The 21906-nt window shown below is 37.0% G+C and overlaps 1 protein-coding gene across 1 annotated transcript; it reads left to right on the top strand.

Moving 5' to 3' along the window:
- The first annotated feature begins 5138 nt into the window (after positions 1-5138).
- BCO1 (beta-carotene oxygenase 1) lies at positions 5139-21393 on the top strand. Its single transcript, XM_030470640.1, has 11 exons — positions 5139-5270; positions 8840-8968; positions 10339-10468; positions 11541-11688; positions 12550-12697; positions 13741-13961; positions 14583-14840; positions 15984-16086; positions 16998-17092; positions 18429-18540; positions 19194-21393. The coding sequence occupies exons 1-11, from the start codon at positions 5207-5209 to the stop codon at positions 19364-19366; spliced, it is 1581 nt and encodes a 526-aa protein (XP_030326500.1). The 5' UTR covers positions 5139-5206; the 3' UTR covers positions 19367-21393.
- Positions 21394-21906: the final 513 nt, after the last annotated feature.

Here is a 21906-nt window from a genome sequence, read left to right as displayed (position 1 = left end):
AACTTACCAGTGAGCCCTGCCAAATTGCAATTTTGATCTTATCTTGTTTAGAAAAACAAGGAAGACAATTCTTATCTTTACAGGGTGCAATAATTAAATTAGACATTCATGCCTGGCATGATGGGGTCAGCAAAAGATAAGCACGGCTACATTCAGGAGTTGCTGGGTTGGGCATAAATTCTGTTTATAGGATGTGTATGGTTCCCTTCTGGCACAAATGCTGCCTGGATAAGTCCCTGAGGATCTTCTCCTAGGAACTGTCCCTTTGGAAGCATCTATTGCTTGGCAGCTTGACTTTTCCCGCCTGCCATACAGGTGATGTCTCCCACCTAGTTCCTATGGTTTATTGCCTTCCACAGCAGAACTTTGACTATTCGGAAGAAAAGAATAAGTGTGCCCCGTAAGAACATTAATTGAGCTAGGGTTATTATTGTTGAGCTAGGATTATTATTACGATGGCTTATGAATTCACATAGAAAGCAGCAGAACAATCTGAAGCATCTGCTGACACCTCATGTGTTCTTGTGATGATGGCTAAGTGGCACAATTTAGGTGTGCCATTGCCTTAATATCTTTATAAGAGGACTGTTTAAAGGATTAAAAGTACCCTCTTTGGGTAAAACATTAACTGGTAGGTACAAATACACTGAAATTTTCCCAGCACACAGAGAGGCAAAAAAGAAAAAAAAAAAAATACATTTCTTGGATTTGAATCTGCAGCCATCACAACTCCACTGGTGTCTCAGCAGTGATTTCCACAAGCATTAGACTGGCCATATTTCTAAGGCAGTACAGCTTCCACCTCTTGTGTTATTTAGTTTTGTTACACATTTTTTATCTGCTTGTTATGAGTTACAGGACATGAAAACAGGAAGAAAAAGGCTGTGTTACAAGTGTCTTTTGTTAATAATGTCCCACATCAGTAGATCTCCAATGCATCGCAAAAAAAGATCAGCTTCACAATCCCCATATTGAGAAGACTGGAGAGCCAGCCGCCTCAGGAACACTGCTTTTGTGTTAAGAACTCTACACTCAGGTACCACCTGACTAAAACCAGAAAACAGTTCTGTTTAGGGTTTTTTTAACGTTCTCCCAAAGATAGCAGTATGCTAAAAGGCAGGACAATGTGTAGCGGCATTAACTTCGGCCACTGTAAATATCTGTAACACCTTTTCTGCACCTTCAGCCATGGAAGTGAACGCCAACCTGCATGTTGTCGTTCTGCCCACTTGAAAACACATTACTGAACTGTGTAACGTATTAAATACTACATGTAAATAGTTTGGGGATGTTGAAACATGCAGATAAGGTTATAAAAGTCTTACGGTGAGGAAGTTTATGTGGGCAATGTGGCTGTTTACTTGTTTGAATATCATGGGTTTAAATGTTTGGGCATTTAAATCATTGGCCATTATGATCACTGGGTAGGCTCAGTCTCGAATGTGTAGGCTGGTAGTTCTGTGCCTCAGCACTTGAAGCCTCTTAATACTAAGCTAAACTATGCTTTTATTTAAATGACAACATCAGTATTTCTGGTGTGGTTGTTTAAATGACCACATTTGATCATAAATGTGGTCATTTAATACATATCTGATGTTATGTATTAAAAATATGAATGTATGAAAGAATAAATTTTTTGTTTGCCACAAACATAGTGAAATCTCACAACAATCTCACCAAAAAAATCTCACCAAGAAAATAATTAAAATCTCACAAAACCAGTTATTTTGATCGAAATAACACCGATCAAAACAGTATTTGATCAAAACTGGTTTGATCCAAACAAAACCTGTTCAGAATAACATATGGAAACTATTATTATTACATTTGAACAAATGGTATTGGTAGTTTGTGCTTGCAGTTATACTTGGATAGTGCAAGAGATGTACTCCTAGATAGTGCTGAGGGTATTTTTCCAAAAGGAGGTCATGTCAATAAGTCAGTTTTTAACAAAGATAAGAGCTTGTATCTATGGCACAGTAACAGTAACATAGCAATTGGTGTGATTTCAGCAAGAATGACTCTTCAGTTCTTATCAGTTTTACTGTTGGATTTTTTATTTGGTAACAATAGATAACAGTTGATAGTTGAAAGTTCTTAGCACAGCTTAAAGTCATATCAGCTAATTTGACCTTTGTTAATGAGCTTTAATTAAAACTCGATTTTTATAGGAGGAAAGTTGAGATTAAATTAAGTACTTACATTGCAATATAAAGATAAGGAATAATATTGGTGTCTCTCTGATTTATAAGGCAACAATCTGCTTCTTGTGTAAGTGAACTGAAAGTACAAAGGTAGACACATGGCCAATGACATTATTGTTATAATAGAAATTTAGTTAATCAGCTCCTCTGCTTTGTGAAGTTTTGTTTTGATCACAAAGGTCACACTCTAAATGTCATCCCCAGCCTTGCACAGCCACGGGGTACAACCAGACCAGTGGTGGGCAGGGTAATGCTTTGCTCCACAGAGCTCTTTTCATGCTTGGGAGAGAAGCTCAAGGCACTTGGAGACTGGAGGGAAGTGAAAGGTAGAAAGAATCTAAGACGAAACAGCTTGTAGCCTTTGCCACAGCTGTTTAAAGCAGAAAGTGAAGAAAACCTGCCTGTGGTGAGGAGCTGATAGCTTCAAAAGTGTTGTCATGAGGAGTGAAGAGAAAAGGGGAACTGTGGACAGAAATGCAAGATGTGGTTGGGGGAAGATTTGTGTTTGAAGGATTCTGCAACCGGGTAGTGTTTGTAAATCAGGTCAAGCATCAGGAGACCCTGGTCAAACTGGATCACTTGCATTAAGGGTTATGTTCTCAATATTCCTTAATGGGAAGAGCAAGACAGCAGAGTCTCCCTGAGCTTATAATGTTTTGGCAAACATTATATATGAGTTACCCATCTTGGTAAAGCCGAGATCAAAGAGCCACTGTAGTCTCTCCAGAGAGGGTTGTATTTCTTCTATATTTTCTAGAACATGGAGCTCTATAAATCTCCATTCTCTCCCACCAAACACATGTTTTTACAAAGGGAGAAGAAATACTGTGAAATACTAAAATTAGAGAAGTCACCTAATCCACATGTAATTCTGCTGATAATTACACATTATAATTGTAAATCAATACTTTGATATTTCTCCATTTCAGTGTGAAAAAAAATAAAATTACACAGCAAGAAAACTCATCTCTCCATACCTTAATAAACTGTGTATCTGTCATTAATGTGATGAAAAAACAAGACTAAAGAAAGGTAAATGAAGTATTTTTCACTGGCAAGCAGGAAAAATGAACTTTGCAAGGCATCCTTATTTAAATTGAACAAAATACGGGACAAAATTTCAGGCACAGACACCTGAAAATAGCTACCAAAACACATTTAAAAACATATTTATTTCAAGAGTTGTTGGATATCTGCAGCACCTTGTTCTTCCATTCAAACAACATTTAATAAGGTTTCCGATTATCTTATCTGGGCTGAACATTAAACTATATGAGCAGTCATGGTGGAGAAAGGCAAAAGTGATTTGAATTTATCTTTTTTATTGCTTGCTTGCTTTATGGAAATCTTTTTACTGCACAGATTAGACCACTCACAGGTCAGATAATTAAAATTGCAGCATTAAGAGCTTTGGCCATGTCAATGGATGAGGATACACTGGAGAGACTGTATTAAAGCAAAGCAGAACATCATGGACAGAGCAAATGTACCCATGGCTTAGTGGAAGTAGAGTTGGACAGCTTTGTTTTTTGCCAGATCCTTTTCAGTCTCTAACAGTGCTGATAAATCCTTCACTTGGCTTTGGGTATACAAGTAAGCCTACATCTCAGTACACACACACAATCTCTTTCACATATATGTATATATATACACACACGAATATGTAGTGTGTGTATATATAACTGCATATATATATGCATATATATATTTATATATATCTGTATGTATGTGGATTTTGATACCCTTCATGTCCTATAGCCTGCTGTTTATTAATACTACTGATTCCAACAAAGCCCATAGATTTTCTTTTTTAATCTGGCTTCTTATTTTGTTATCACTGGGTTCTGCCAGTGCTTTCCAGAGGCAAAGGCGTGCTGTCTCGATGATGCTCTGAAATAAGGTAAACCATCAAACATGCAACAGGGTAGGAATAGAGAAGCAATGTATATAATGAGTGTGTCAGAGCAGTCTGTTGCACAAATTCTGTTTTAAATAAATAAATACATATATTTATAAAAGATCAGTCAGCCTTAAGAAGTGATGTTAAAACATTTTTGGAACAATGCTGATTTAGCGGAAAAGTCGGATTTTAGGGTAACCTCATATGGAATTGCATAATATATAATTGTGCAAAGAATCTTTTTATCCTTCGTGTTCAATGGAGCCTATGATTTGCTCTGCAATCACATGCTTTATATTGAAATAATTCTTTTCCCAGAGGATTTTAAAATTAACAACTTTGAACTCAGTTAAGTACCTTATCTAGAAACAAAAGCGTGAAGTTAAAAACCCCCCTTACTTCTAATGATGCCTGCCATGCTTTCACAGAGTGGATTCAGGTCACATAGGGGAGAATATGTTATAGTGATTATTTGTGAAAAGATGTTTAATTCAAAGATGTGCCACTCAGTTCACTCTGGAACAGCTTATATATAAAGAAATACAGCTCATGACTCTTAGTGATGATATTCTGTTAATCAATAGAATAGCCCGATTCAAACTTCACAGAATGGAAAAAAAAGGATGACACCCCACTCTGAAATGTTTGTCACTCCCAAAAAGCCAAGTTCAGTACAGTGGGTAGAGATTTCTTCTCTTTTCCTCTTTCTACCTGCCATTTGAGCAAGCACCCCTACGTGGCGTCTAAACTTGCACCTGAAATGCTGAAGGTGATGTTCCAGAATCATTCTGCCTAATTCCTGTGTGTGTCTGCCTGCTTTACATAGATTCCCAGAGAGCAAACAGGTTTTTCTTGCTCCTTCTTTGAATCAGTGAGTTCATTGTAATGAGAATGGGCAAAATTCTAGTGTATGTGCTAGGGATTAAAGATCAGCTAGTATAAATTGTTGATATATAAGCCACCAGCCACTAGCTCTCTTTGCAGTTTGACCTTATCTTTATACGTAAGAGGCAAGCGCTGGTCTATGCCCAGACAGGAGGGGAGCGCCAGGGCTGCAGCAACGGCTGGGCACAGCACCCACCACACATTTGTTGCATGAGAGATGGAGATCATATTTGGTAGGAATAAAGAAGAACATCCAGAGCCCATAAAAGCTAATGTGCAAGGTAGGTGAAAGCAAATCTGTTCTAATACATTGGTGTTTTCAATCTTGTTCATGCAACACAACACTGGAAAAGGGAAACTGCAGAAGCGAGAAAAGTGAGTTTTGTGTAAAGGACTAATCTGAGATAATATTTATGCTCCAACTGCAGGACTTTCCTCATTTCAGGCGCATTTTTGTGTACTTTTTAAAGGAGTCTGTTTGAACGGGATTCACTGAAGTTGCTGGCGAGGGACAAGTCTCGGGATTTAGTCTGGTGACAGACGCTCCCTCCCCCATGGCTCTGCTCTGGCTTTCGGTTTCTCCTTGCTGTAACCCTTCCCTACCCTCTCTGTGTCTGCTCACACTCTTTCCTGCATCCTGGGGACAGCCACTAAAACTGGGACTCTTCAGCAATAGTATTGCTAAATAGGAAAGCAGCAGTAATAAAGGCCATGGTCTACCGTTAAAAAGAGGGTTCAGAAGTCAATCTGTGCAGCGTATCCTTTACTGAAGTAGTTTTAAATGTCTCTCTAGGGATGAACACTTGATCAATCTATTATTCTTACTGCTATTTTATACTATACAGAAGAGGCTTTTGCTACAGTTACAGGAGAGGTTTGTTGTTGAGAACTCCTATTTAGTAAACACATGCTGTGTTGTTTGTAATACGTACTCTGAGAAGGGTACACATTTAATACCAATCCTGAGTCCCTTCCTGAGTACAACATGTACTGCAGGACTTTGTTGTTGTTCAGTTTGCTGGCTGAATTGGAAAATATTTTGTTTCAAGGCAAAGTGCTTTGCTACAATTTGCAGTGGGTTTATGCCATTTAATTTTTCTTCCTCAAAATAAAAACTTATTGCTGAAACTTTTGAAGTTATTTGCAAACAAACCGTGTATCATCAGACCTGATCTGTATAATGCAATGGTTTATTTGAACCAAGCCTGCATTTTTCAGTAAATATTCCTTCACTGGTAATGAGATTAATTATTTGTCAATTATGAAAACTAAAGAGAACTTCGATCTGTTTAAATATTTTGCTAACCCTGAGCTCTGCCAGTATTTTAGCTCCATGAGACCCTGTTACTATGAGAGTTAATAACTTCCACATATTTAGAGGTCTTACTGTGTCACTTCTGTGTCCTCATGTGGTATATAAAAGTACCATTATTTCCAGTTCAGATAAAAATCCGAAGCAAAAAAAAGATACAAAATCCAGATTTCTAAAGCTATTTAAGTGCTTTAGGATGCTGATTGTTACCAATGTGATTTACAGAAGTTCTTAATTCCCACTAAGATGAACTATCATCTAAAAACTTCACCCTTTGCTCCATGCTTTTCATACTACAAATATCCCAGAAACTACACTGAATTACACTTGAAGTTTCAGAAGCTGCATCAAACCCACAGCGCCTTAAAAGAAGAACCCCTTTTTCCCTGTTTATTTCCTCCAGCAAAATTCTTTTATTGGCCTGTCCTGGCACTTTTTAAGCATCATTATTCTGATGTAGAGGAGTAATCTCTAAACAAAATCTTTAGCCCTAGGAGCTGAAAGATATTCACTGAATTGCAGAAATATCTGCTTTTCTTGAATGACAAGCCTCAAAGCAGGAGGCAGTTGGACTGGGTCAAATCTCATAAGACCTCATATGCAGCAGAAGTATTACATTTTCACCACAGTGAAGGAAGGACTGGTTGCAGCAAGACCACATGCAGTCAACCCAACTCAGTGTTAGCAAAAGGTCTGTTGCAGCCCATGCTCATTGCAGAGATTTACAGTGCTAAATGGCACTGGTAAGGAGGGTAGGAGCACAGAAGACTACACTCACTACACTGCAGTCGCCCATAGTATTGGGGAAATAGCAGACCCCACAATCTCCAATTACCAAATAACAGAAAACAGGAGGAAGGAAAATGGCAAGTAGAAGTGGCAAGAAGAGAAATGCTTGCATTTTAGGCATTAAGCAGACTAAATTTGTTCAGCAACCAATGTTTAGTAGTCAGCTAAGCAAAAATTATGTATCTATTTTGAATATATACTTTCTTAAGATTAACATCCTATTCTCTCTGAAGGATTTTTTTCTTCTGCTAACTTGTCATTTCCTCACTTGTCTTCTCACCAACTATTTTTAGTTACTCAAGTTTTGTGCAGTTATCTGTATTAAAGATTAAACCTTGTTCATCTTATACAAAAAAATACTATAATTATTACATTGGAACTTCTTGTATTAGAAAGGCAAGCAAGATTTGGTTCTCAAGGCTCTTTCAGAATGTAATAATAATAGTAACAATAACAATAATAATAATGAAAGTCCATCCACTGTGTCAACAATTTTTTATCTTCCTCATGTATTCCAGAACCGTAACAGTGATGAAGTTGTGTGAGTATTGTGGCATACAGTTGGTTAGTCTGACTGAGAACATACTTTAGTAAAGGTGACATTTACTCCATATCCTTCCTTTGTATTTGGGTGGTTTTTCCTTGTGTCCTGAATGTCATTTATTTGAAGAAATGGCAAATGTCCCTGTCTCCCTTACCTAAAAAAGTCAAAATAGGAAATATTCTCTTAGAAAGTGGCCAAAGTCCCTCTAGGATCTTGGAAACTCTTACAGCAAAACAATTGTTACTCCTCTGCAACTGCATCAGCTTTACCAAAATTGAGTATTTCCATAGGAGGACATTTCTATCTGTTGTAAAGGAAGTATTAATTACAAAGTGTGTCAATGTGTTCAACATGGGATTAAATGATAAGAAGAATTAAAAGTTTGGAATAGCATTTTATGCAGAGAAAATGTTCAGCGCAGGAATTGTGTGGAAAAGTAGTGTGTGATCTTCAGTGTTTCCTCAGGAGGCATACAGACAAAGCAGCAAGTGAAGCATATCAATCTGATATGCTTTGTTCAGCTTTTTAATGAAATTATTTGATTGTTGTTATTCCGTGTGTCAAATGGTAGGTAATGTATTTCTTGCAGGGTTTTGATGAGGAACATTCCTTCTTCAAACTTCAACAGTACTTACATATTTTCAGTATAATATTCCTACCCTTTATTTGTGTTCAAAACACCAACATTATGACTCGTGTCACAAAAGCACTCCCAAAATGACACTACATCATGCTTTGTAATTTAATTAATGAAATTTTTTCTGGAATTCATTTAGCCTGAAGTTTAAATTGATGTACTGAAGGCTGATGCAAGTCATATAACCTACAAAATATATTTATTTCTGACAAGCTCTAACTTTTCCTAGCTTGAGGACAAAGGTTTAAATATATCTCTTTAAAATCTGAGTGCACGAAAAGAAGGTCTGATTTTATTTACTTCCTGTTATTCAGCAAATTATTCCAGCAATCTCATCTTCTTACAGGGATCTCATACAGCAATATTCATGCATAATATTACTAGTGCCACATTTTTGAGCAGATCATATTTTAGTAAACCCAAACTCCAACATAATTATATGCTATTACAAATCTTGACACATCCATAGTGTAGCTGCCTATATGAAGGCTATGCTGTTAGGAAAATTATCCTCTAACATGCCCCTCACTTAAATGAATGGATACTGCTATCTCCGTTTTGTTTCTAGGTCAGTTGCCCACTTGGTTGCAAGGGATACTTCTCCGAAATGGCCCAGGGATGCACACAATTGGGGACAGTAAATATAACCACTGGTTTGATGGCATGGCTCTGCTGCATAGCTTTACATTTAAAAATGGTAAGTTGTTACACATCAGATTAAGAAAAAAACCCCCAAACCTCCAAAACCTATATTTTGGTGCCTTATGTAGCTAATTCTCAGTTTGATTACTGTTACAAGGTTGCATGTTTTGTCTTCAGCGTGGCATGTGTGGTGAGGTGGTAGCCACCTTGGGGAAGGTCTTTCCAAACATACACTCACACCTCACTCTCCACAGGAGATACAGCAGGAATATCTACATCTCTGCAGCGCTATTTCCCCCTTGTTTTATGTGCCAAAGCTCAAAATTGTCTGCACGGCAGGGCAGCCTGAGCTCTGAGCTGGTCCCTGCAGGGCAGCCTGTGCCTTCCACCCAGAGCTTCCGAGTTTCCAACTGGATCAACCAGTACAAGTACTGTAATATCCAAGGGTTTTTCTGTTGTGGATGAACAGCCTAGTTTCACAGAAGCCTAACATTACCCCTTCGGGATTTGGTTGCAGCTAGAACAGCTGCCAGGAGAGAAACTGGGCCACTGTGTCACTTAACATATCAAAACTTACTTACGTATACTTGACACCCCTGCAAGCAGTCCTCCTACTTGTCGTATTTATGGAGAGAAAACAGGCAGCTCCTCTATGCAAACCAACCTCATAATTTGTTTTCAGCTAAAGCACTATTTATCATTCAGCTGTTTTACAATGTAGGGCAAATGTAGATGTAGATTCTTACTGCAAAAAGTATGTATCTCTAAAGGAACTGGGTTTTACTCCTTTCATTCTCCATTCCCAGTGTTTACCTTTTAGTTTCCTTTTCTGTGATTGGAGGCATTTAATGCAACTATCTCCTTGCATGTTCAGCTCTACATCCTTAACAAAATAACCTATAAAGAAATGACCAGTATATTTCATCTTACTCACCTAAAGCAAACAGAGCTCAGTTAGTTCAATTCTAGTGCACCATTAAATTGTTTAGGATAGATATTGATTCCTTCAAGTAATTTGTTACTCTCTCATAACTAAATCTTGTCAATACAGGAGATTTACCGCCACTCACGCATTAATGTGTAAATAATCACTTTTATACAGATTGCTTTGCTTTACTGGAATAGTTTATTCAAATCCCTCCTTTCCTCTCCCCCAGTCTCCCAGTATTGTCCAAATGTGTCAGGAGTCAAGGACTCTAGCCAAACTGTTACCAATCTCAGCTGCCATAAGAACAGTCCCGGGTTCTTTAGAGAGCTTAGAAAAAGCCTTCCAAATCACGGAGTTAGGGGCATTGTTGGCTTCACTGCAAACTTTTCTTAGCTAAAGGACAGCTGCTTGAGAAACTCTTCCTCTGACTTCATCTGTGCCAATTTCCTAAAGAATTCTGCATGAAATGTGATTGAAATCTGTTTGGCCTTTGTCAGGTGAAGTTTACTACAGAAGCAAGTATCTCCGAAGTGACACATACAACTGCAATATAGAAGCAAACCGAATTGTCGTGTCTGAGTTCGGAACTATGGCTTATCCAGACCCATGCAAAAACATATTTGCCAAGTAAGCAATGTTTTTTCCAACAAAACTCTTCTATCCACTTCCCTCTCCAGCACAAATGTCTTTCTGTTTACCCTGGACACATATTTACAAACACAAAATTTGCTTTGTAAATTTACAATTGCTAAATGTTGAAAGACATCTATCCGGCATTGTACCCTCTGTGGGTTATTCTTAGGCAAATGATTTAAATTTATTTTATCAGCAATATTGGGTGTTTTATTCACTATTGCAAGTATTTTGTTGTAATTTTGAAAAAAAAAAATTTCTTTTTCAAGTGTTTTGCAGAAGTTTATAAAAATGATACTCTGTAAGGGGAGAAGCAGCAAGAAAGGAAATGATTAAGAGATGGTGGGGGCATTTATGCAAATTTCATTCAACAAAAAGATGAAAAGCATCAATAACTGAAATAAAATCAGAAAAACTTCCTGATTAAAGACCATTTTTACAAAAAAAAAAAAAGAAGTGATGAAAAATTACAATTCTTTCTTGAGTCAGGTGCAGTGCTTTGAAGGACTATATCCATAGGCCTGAGCTAATCCAATGTTCAAAATCAGAACCACTGGGGATCACTGCAGCAGCTGCTTTCATACTGTTAGGAAGTATGATAGCTTTGTGCATGTATATGAGAAGCAAGGTGTAAGCCATCATGTTATCTATCACCTGTCTTGTACAATTGGCTGTGGGTATTCCCTAACAAATGCAAGAAGCTTACCCATGTCTCCTTTCTGGCCCAACTACCTCTGATGACCTTGCTACCCTGAGATAAGATGCTTTTCTTCTTTCAGTTGTAATAGGGTAGTGCTGGCATTTTAAGTTCAAAAGGGATATAAGCAACTTTGTTTTGGCTTCAGGTAAGTATGATAAAATCCTAATAAGGAAAACTGTCAAGCCCGTATGTGAAGTTGATCTTCTTTGAAATCATAATTATTGTACAGGATAGCACTGGGAGCTAAAATACTCCATCGGGGATTATATGAATCCATCTATTTTATGAAGGCATATATTGAAAAACCTACCAGCTTTTAGGTAGAAACTGTTAGGCCAAATTTTCATGAATTTTCCTTCTGTACAGGGCATTCTCCTATTTGTCTCACACCATTCCTGAGTTCACAGACAACTGCCTCATCAACATTATGAAAACTGGGGATGATTTTTATGCTACCGGTGAGACTAACTTCATCAGGAAAATTAATCCGCAGACTCTGGAGACATTAGAGAAGGTATAAATGTCTGTCTGTCATTCTGGTTCCTCGTCTGATAATGAATAAAGTTTCAGGCTGACTCATAAGGAGCTGTTAACATGTGCAGGACACATGTTAACCTGGAAAACCACATTTCTTCTACCACTCTCTTCTGAATTCTGAATTCTTCTGATAAAGTGGAATAGAAAGATGCCAGTTGTTTTAAGAACTCATGAGTTCAAAATTAAATCCCAGGTAATTTGGGAAAAGCTGGGCTTTGAGTGATTTTACTCATACATAATCTAGCAAGGTTGCAGGAATAATACCACGATGACATGGTTATTTTGGATGATTTCCATCATTATGCCTCTGTAGTTATCAAATGATTTACATAAGTAGCAACTCAGTAGGTCAGTTATATGACTACTTGCCAAGTACCTTATGCAAGATATTACTTAATTATTAAAGTGAAATCTTGAAAGATACAATGAGTTTTTTCTAGCACACAGCACTATATGAGTACAATTTCGAAACTTTAAATCAAATAGAAACCTTGTGATCCAGAAGATTGCTAGACTCATAGCCCAGTTAAATAAACTGCTGTCAGGATTAAATGGGCATTTGCAGAGTAACTTCTTTGGCCGGTCTTCCCATTGTGTTACATAGCTGCAAGAGAGATGAATGTAATTCAGATTCTGTAACTTGCTTTAGCCTTGAATCAGGAAATCATTTGATTATATACGTAAGCAATTTGGCTTGTTGAAATTTCAAGACCTTTTGAAAATGGGGGACCAATAAAAGGCTGCCAGTGATAAAAAGCTGGTGGATTCGTGGTGTTAGCCCAGATCAATTTTAATTCTCTTACACATCTCTAATATCTCCTATTGTATAATTTTCCAGGTTGACTACAGCAAATACACAGCGGTAAATCTGGCAACTTCTCACCCACACTATGACAGTGCTGGAAATGTTCTCAACATGGGTACTTCAATAGTTGATAAAGGGAAGACAAAATACACTGTATTTAAGATTCCTCCCTCTGTGCCAGGTAGGATACTTTTTTCATCAATATTTTCTAGAATCTTGTTAGCAATTTCTTGTGTTCTGAGGTTAAGGGGTGGTGATACAGCTCTTCTAGAAACCAGTAGCGTTAATTTTGTTAATTTTAACTTACTGAGAACTGCTTAGCCAGTCTAGGCATGTGCTAATACAAAGGTTCATCTTGAACACTGTGTAAACATGGTAGTTCAGTGTGAAGAATCTTTCTTTCAGAAGAATTTGCTTTCAGAAGAATTCGACTTTGAATATTACTAGAGTGAAGAAACTCTTAGAAGAATTCCCGTTCCCTGTATTGTGATGTGTAGAGAGAGGATGAACAGAAACAATTTTAACCATAGGGCAGTACATGTAATTTGAAGTTGTAAATTTTAAATTTCTTCATAAATGAAAATGCTCTTAAAACGCTTATACTGCGATGACAGGGAAGCATAATACCAAACAATACCTAATAGAGAGTTAATTCCTCTCTAACATGGCCTACACTAGGCCTTGATGAAAGCAGTCCTTTGTTCACAGAGCAAATCGCTTGCTGTTTTTCCTTCAAGACAATATTTTTTTATTATTGTTTATTAAAATCAGTTGCTAATGTGATGTCTGTCCCTCAGTTGAACAACCAAGAGGCCTTCCACAGCTGAAAGATAAGTTTGTCATTTCTAGCTGGGGCTCAAACAAAGTCAGTATAGACCAAACAGGAACATCTTAGAAGTTCAAAAACATAGGGGCATTTGAACTGCTGATTTAGTTGAAATCTTTCTCCTCTGTGCTGGAATTTCTGAAGACAGTAACCAATGGAATCAAATACTAAAATGGGGGTATCTGTCTAAATGAATCCACCATTGCGATATTACTGTGTTGCTTCACTCACGCAAACATCCATGTTAGTTCTGCAGGAGTAAACACATCACTTTCTTAACAGGAATAAAGTGAGAAGAACCTGTTTTTTTCCTGCTTCCTACATGGGAGAAATCCACGCACAGGATAGTATTGGAATTTATAATAAATAAAATTTTATTTTTTATCATTTATATTCAGAAAGAGAAAAGAAGAAATCTTGTTTCAAACATATGGAAGTGCTATGCTCCATCCATGCTCGGTCTCTGCTCCACCCAAGCTACTACCATAGCTTTGGAATCACAGAAAACTACATTGTCTTCGTAGAGCAGCCATTCAAACTGGATATTGTCAAACTGGCAACTGCTTACATCCGAGGCGTGAGCTGGGCTTCCTGCCTGACCTATAATAAGGAAGATAAGGTATTTTTCCTAATGCTCAGCAATGGAGTCAGCCAGGCCAGTCTCTTCCACACTGCTCTGGTTTTCATCTGGTTCATTAGTTTCAGTAATCCCTCTTTTTTTTTTCAACCTTTGACTTTCATGTTGCATGTCTTTTTAGAAGTTGTACGGTTTTTTTTTAATACTATCTCCTATCTCCAGAAATTTCACAAATAAACATCTGATGCTGAAGTGCTTGACAAAGAGGATAGTTTGGCATTGTTAGAAATACCATGTGCTAGCAGAGAAATTCAAAACCACACTAGCATCCCAGACGCATATGTTTTGTTCCTGGCCTAAACAAAATACTGTATATTGTGGATAAGATCTGCTCTAGCTGTATTGTACCTCACAGGAGAGCCAGTCTAATGTAATTTGCAACAGTAATATTAGTTTAAAGCTTTTCCACACTCACGTTACTTTGGCATTTTTTGGTCTTCAGCTTGGAACCTCTTGTCTCCTAGCAGCAAATCCTGAGTTCTTAATTTGCTTCAGCAGAAGCAGACAATACATTAGAATGTTGACTGCTACCATTAGAAACAGTTTTCTAAATAACTATTTGCTCTTTGTTAACATTTTAAAATAATGTTTCCTATCTTTCAGACTTGGTTTCATTTTGTAGACAGGAAGACTAAAAAAGAAGTATCCACCAAGTTCTATACTGATGCTTTGGTGCTTTTTCACCATGTAAATGCTTATGAAGAGGATGGCCACATTGTATTTGATATTATTGCCTATACAGACAGTAGCTTATATGATATGTTCTACTTAAAAAACCTGGGTAAAGACTTTGAAGAGAACACCAAGCTCACCTCCATGCCAACCTGCAAACGATTTGTGGTTCCTCTACAGTATGACAAGGTAGAAAGAAAATGCCTTTTTAATCTGTTCTTTGATCAGGTATCTAAAATACATCAGTGTGAATAGTGGGTGAACTATTAGTTGCCAGCCCTTACGTGCAAACTTCTGATTATTTAAAAATATTGCATACACAAAGTGTGCAGGAGTTTTGTTTTGTGTATGTATTGTGAGAAATGGCAATGAGCTGCTGGACCTACAGTCATATGGATCTAGGTTTAAATACCATCCATTATGGAGAACAGGGCTATTGAGCATACTAATTTCCTTACCAGTGAGATTATTTGTAGAATGCTGTCAAATATGAGCAGACTTATGAACTTGGCCATTGACTGGAAGGGCATGCATGAGTTTTTGCACAATCTGTTTCTTCCACTTTACTGGAAGCCTACATACACACATACAACTGCTGCAATGGTTTTATTAAAATGAGAAGATTTCATTTAAGTGAGAGATTTATCAGGAAGAGGAAAGATTTTATCTTTCAGTTTAATTTAAAACATCATTTTAGATCATTGTTTGCAGGGAGCATTTCATACTGCCCAACAACTTGGGCAAGTTTCTGCCTGATACATTTGGAATGGATAACACTTTTCTCTCTACATCCTAGAATCTTGGTGCTTTATTCATGTCCCAAAAACAGTTATGAAGCAATGACAAAGGGTGCGTTGGATCGCACTGGCTGTCCAAACTACCCTTCAATCTTAAGAACTCAGCAACAGTGTATTAAAAATGAGAGTGCGTTTCACCTATATTTGCACTTGATTTATAGCAGGTGCAAATGAACCTTGGTGACTTCTAGTGGGAACTTGATACCTAATTCCTTGAAATACATCTTCATTAATTAAATTCACAAACTATGTAATCAATTTATTGTTGTTCTGGAGCATAGCCATGTCTATCTAAACCTTTCTAAAGGCTTGCTTTGATTCAAAATGATTCATCTGTGATACATTCAAATCCTTTGCGTATAACAAGATTTCTAATGAAGAAGTCAGAATCTAGTGTTACAAGACAAATACCATACAAAGGAACTTCTTGAAGTTGGATTATTTGTTTAATCCCAAAACTGTCTATATTAATATCAAACCTGATAAAAGATCTAAATTCGAAGCATATTACTTTCTCAGCATATGTCTCTTTCAGGATGCTGAAGTAGGTTCTAATTTAGTCAAACTTCCATCTACCGCAACTGCTGTAAAAGAGGGAGATGGCCGCATCTATTGCCAACCTGAAACCCTGTGTGAAGGTGAGACATATCCATTACACAAATCTCAAATATGTTATTTTAAACACAGATGCATTCTAATAATGCCTAATAGCTCTTTATATATGAAAGATCTTTATAAAGGTAAAAGAAACAAAACTGTTAATTAATGCATTTAGTGTAGCTATTGACAATCTTTTTCTTCTTTACTTCCCTCCTAAGGGGCTATTCAGTAATGCATGACCCTGAACCTCTTGTATATATATATATATTTACCAAGACTGAAAACCTTTAAATGTCTGAAGTTACATCATTTTAACCCTAACTATTCTATGATTCTATGATTTTTATATTAACACAGGATCCCGAGTCTGATCTTACAACTATTAATATGGCTTGCAAATCTACCTGTTGCAAGCGTAATTTTAGTTAAATAGGTCTGTTATAAATAGTAACTTCAGTTATGGCTGCATTTTATAAAGATTGCCTTTGAAAGTGAATTTTTACACTTTTAGTCAGGGGATAATAACAGGAATATATAAAGAATATATATTTACCTAAAGTGAAAGTAATTCCTTAGAATGGCAGCCTCCAATTACATCTCAGATGCTCACATCTAATGTATTTATGAAGAAAGGGAAAAGAAGAAACTCTAAACAAACAAAACCCCAAAATCATCATAAATTCTAGGATAAAGAATCCCTAAGAATGAAAAATTGTCATTTTTGAACTAACAACCCTGGCTTAATTATGTTATGTTAATATCCATCTTCAGCTTTTTAGACATACAAAATCTATTGTTCGGACATACAAAATCTATTCAAAGCCTGGTTTAAATACTGTCAAAGTTTTTCACAGGGCAAAATGTCCTGAAGATTGGCATATGTAAATCTACATTTGAGTAATTTTTCTTGACTTGTTCCTAAGTAAGTCTTTAACTTCATTTTACCCAGGGATAGAACTGCCTCGCGTCAACTATGACTATAATGGCAAAAAATATAAGTATGTCTATGCAACAGAAGTCAAATGGAGTCCAGTTCCTACAAAGGTATAATTAACATTTACAAAGTCATAAACTGTATTTGTAGACAACGAATCAAATTGAAGCAGTTATAAGTAGACCATGCTTTCCTAGTTTGGCCCAAAATACAGCCTAATCTCATTCATACATGCTAATTCAAAGCGTGTGGTTCTGAGGCCTGAAACTGAACTCTTTTTTTCAACATCAAGTTAAAGCTTCTGAACACTGCAGTTAGGTATGGACAAACTATAACTTGGACAAACTCTTTATAATTCTTATTCAGTGACTGTAAGGTAGCGCAAATTGAGTTCACTGTTGGTTCCTGTATATAATTACCACAACTGATTACAAAATAAATCTGGATTTCTGCATGATGCAAGAAAATTTATTGCAGTATATCTGACAGTAGCTCAAACAAATCTGCAAGTTTGTGATTTCCAATGCAGATAACCCCCACTTGACTCAAATGTAATAAAAAATGCTGTTAGACGACTTTTTTTTTTTCCACATCAGGTGCTCTTTATTGAATGGAGGCACAACAACAAAGGTCTGGCAGCAAAATTGCTCTCATCTTGGCCAGAAGGGAGAATTCTTCCAAATTCTTTCTCCAGTAATTTGGATAGCTTCATTTTTGTGTAAACGTATCTTTTGACTAAAAAGGTCAAAAGGGAAAAGAATATAACTGCATCTGTATGAGGAGAAAAGGCCTTAACAGAATTGCACTGAAAATGCCATGCGACCCCATTGGTGATCAGTTTGGTCAGGCACTTACCCATTAATATTGAGATGAAAATCTTCAGTAAATACCAGTACCTGAGCGGAATTCTTGCCCCATTGGTTTGATCTTTACACATCACTATTAATAGCCTTTGTTCTGGCATATATACTCTATCTAACAATAGAAAGCCTTGAGAAATATTGAGGTCACAATAAAATGAAAATAATTCACAGGATTAGAAAATAGAAGGTTTAAATCCCATTTCCTGCATCACTACAGAATTGCAGTGATTTGGCGCAAGTCACTTAAATGTCTGGGCCTTGGACTCTTCTCTATATAGTGAGGGCATTAATTAAAGTGAAGGTTCTTGCATGATGCCTAAGTATTTGCAAAATACTTAAAGCCTGTAAATGAAAGCTGCAATTTTAATCTAATGAAATGGAATTAAATGAACATCGTGAGATTTTGCAGCCACTAAATGTGACTCCAAAGTTTAACATTTTCCAGGTGTTTACTTCTTGCAATGTGTCCTGGGTTCAGCCTTGTTGCTCCTTAACTCTTAGCATTAATCCCCCATGTTGTACCTTTGGAATAAACCACTGTCTGGGTCACTGACATTTTTCTTTTCTGGTCACAACAACTTAGATCGTAAAATTTAATGTCGAGACAAAGGAAAAGCTCCATTGGGAAGAGGACCACTGCTGGCCTTCTGAGCCTGTTTTTGTTCCCAACCCTGATGCAAAAGAAGAGGATGATGGTAAAATAATGACAATATTCTGAAAGATGGGGTTACATGAGTTTTACATTAAATCTTACAAGTTTCATTGTTCTTAGCTGAGGAAGCTGGGTTGTTGCTTGCACTGTGAGATTAAAATTAGCACCAGCCACTTTACTCCCACAGAGGAAAAAAAACCAAAGCAATATTAGACTAAAATCAGCTTGTGTAATGTCCCAAGGTAGCCATAAACAATAAAACCAATGCTTAGGACTTTCCAGAGAGCCACTTGGAGCTGGATTCATCAATAGTTTGGAACTGCTGAAGCTGTGGGAAGCCAGTGTTGTTACAGATGAGAACATAAAGTGGCACTACAAGTATCCCTGAAATCTTGATACAGTTCTGTTCTCAGGTGACTCCTTGCGAACGCAAATGTGAAATAGCTGAAAGGATGAGTCCCATAACTGCCAGGCACACAATTCAGTGTTGGTTTGCTTTTTTCCTACCAATGAACTGCAGGCAGACCAGAAAAAAGCACAGAGGGGAAGCATTCGTTAGTACTTTAGTACGCTCAGTAGACATCATGATCTAGTAAGCACTTCCAGTTTGTGTCCTAAAATTCTTAGGAAATAAGAATTGTTTTTCTGCTTGGTGTAACTAGTATGTGCTTCTAATTCTCCATTTGTATGTCACAGGTGTTGTTCTGACCTGTATTGTGGTGTCCGATCCAAACAAAGCACCCTTCCTACTTGTCTTGGATGCTAAAACGTTCAAAGAATTGGGCCGAGCCATAGTAGGTGTAGAACTGCATCTGGACCTGCATGGAATGTTTATACCAGAGAAAGATTCTAACACTGAAACTGAGTAAAATGCTACTTACCCTATTATGCAAACTTAGACAACCTTCTGTGGAATGGGGGATAATATTTTTCAGGAACCACCTTATCTTATGACAAGAAATGACTAAATATAAACTCTTCAATAACTATATATAATATGTCATAAAAGATAGTGATAACTTTTATTACAAAATGTGCACAACTGGTACATAACTACTCCAAAAGAAGAATTATCAGTTTGAAATGCTAATGTTATATACAACTCGTGGGGCAGGGAATAGGAGACAAAGGTAACAAAAAATGATTTATTTGAACAGAATATAGCTTTCTGCGCAAATAAAGTACTGTATTTATAGGGTGATGCATACCATGAGTCACGTGTCTGCAGCTCATGTAACTTTCATTGACTGTTTCAAAACTGCAGCTCACAATGAAAGTTGTCTCCTGCCAGAAAACCTCACTGTCTGCTATGATACTAATAACTCATGGCAATGCATTCTCTTGGTGCTTGATTTCCTAAACTTCACAATAACCAAAGTATTAAACTGAGGTGCTACAACTTTCTAATTTAGAACCTAAAACCCCCCACCTTTGCTAATAAATTAATTGTTATTTTTCCCTTTTATGTTGACAAAAACGAGTAACTAGAACTAGAATATACAGTTTTATGTAGCATTCAATTATACTTTAGTGCTATTAAATCTTAAGCACTTTCTATTTAAATCAGTTTTCCTTGAGGAGAATACCTGACATGGTATTTCATGCAACTAGATGATTACATTGTGTAAAAGGTAAACAGAAATGCAGTATTTATTAGTATTGCTACTAGTCTTTGTTAATAACAGTACATATATAAATGAGAACTCAGATACACATGTGCAACAAATTGTTTAGGTGCAAGAGTGAAAGACCCCATTTAAACCTCATCTGAGCTACACAGTAGCTGAAACAACACAGTAGCTGAAACAACAAGCTATTGTTGCTATAGCCAAGCCTTTGCTTTATTGTCTGCTTAGAAGCATCCATATTCAGACATGGATTTATCATTGCCTGTAACAGATGCTTCCTAATAAAAGTACACAACTCTCATTCATAGTCACAACTATAAAGCACATTTCAACAGAGTTCAAATGCCAAGTATACTGTGACTGGTTTTTGCTACAGGAATGGCATTTCCTAATCCCCTGAGCGTATTTTTGTTTTCTGATTCAAGACATTGATTTTTTCTTTAAATGAGAGCTTTTTAAATTTGATTTGTATTTTCCTATTGCAGCTACCTTTACTGTTAGAGGCATTTTTACTGATGGAGAAAATCAGGTATACATCCATCCATTTTAGGTGTTCATCTGGTCTGTATTCCTCACCATACTACTCAGGTATCTCTCTTTTTATACACACTCTCATCGCGTCTCTGCTGCTCACTGTGTTTTACACAGGTAGGAAACAGAATGAAATTGCCGTCATTTACTATCTCCCCATCACATGGGAATCTGGGCTTTGGTGACTGGCTCATCATTATGTAAGATGTTTACAGCAGAGCAGGAACTGAACCAACATCATCCACAGTTCTTGTTTGCTCTGTAACAAATGTACCTCTCTTCCTCCGCTTGAGCCTTTGCAGTTTGATGTCATAAAGAATATACAGGCTATTTTTCATTTAACAAGAGTCACTGTGGTCAGCTCTAGAGTTAAAATATGCAATTTTGGATATTCAGATGTTTATATATTCCATAAAATGGAAATAAACAGTAAGGTGTGTCTGCATAAATAGTTCTCTATCTTCAGTGTTTTCAAGGCATATTAACCCTACTATTTAAGAGAACTTTATCTTCTGCAGAAGAAACTGAATTTTATTTTCGTAAGTAATATGGAACAAGCACTGGAATAGAAAACTGACTTCTCATGTTGGCAAAGGACACCAGCTGTGGGGTTGTTTCTTCTAATATAAAAGAGTTTGGATTTAACAAATCTCCACAAATATTTCTGGAATTATAAGGTGGTAATGAATCAAAAGTCTAACAGTTACTATAGATCTCCTTTTAAGAGTTTGTCTCCAGAATTTCTTGTGTGGAATTCATAGTGTTATGTTTTCAGATGATCATGAGTTTGGATACAGGAGTTACTTGATCTCAGAGGAGCTAATTCTAGATGATCATGTGACAGGTGAATATGCATCGTAAAAACAAATCACATTTGTTATCTGCAGTCCAAGAAAGCAAATGTTTTGTTTATGTTCATGCATACTGCAGCAAAGAAATTATAAGAGCTTGTCTTGGATATGATTTTTAAACAAAGTATGCTGTATTCCTGTAATGGATGGGAACCTCGCTGAGAGCTGATTCCCTTTCATGACTGAGAGACATAACAAAGTATGGGTTTTGCCAAAGTGTATTGGGTAAAGTCTATATGTTTATGTTTCCTGTTTGTCGGAAAAAGGCAGGAAAACATAAGGGTGCAGTTGTCCTATGACCTTTGTACTTGGCCACGCTGGGGCGTCTGGCCAATGCTCTCGGCGCAGCCAACAGCGAGATCAGAAGAAACTGCACAGCCCCACGAGTAAACAATTACA

This window comes from Strigops habroptila, chromosome Z (assembly GCF_004027225.2).
Source record: "Strigops habroptila isolate Jane chromosome Z, bStrHab1.2.pri, whole genome shotgun sequence".
Classification (NCBI taxonomy): Eukaryota; Metazoa; Chordata; class Aves; order Psittaciformes; family Psittacidae; genus Strigops; species Strigops habroptila.
The sequence above is the reverse complement of the archived record's forward strand: the minus strand, read 5'-3'. Positions and strand labels throughout refer to the sequence as shown.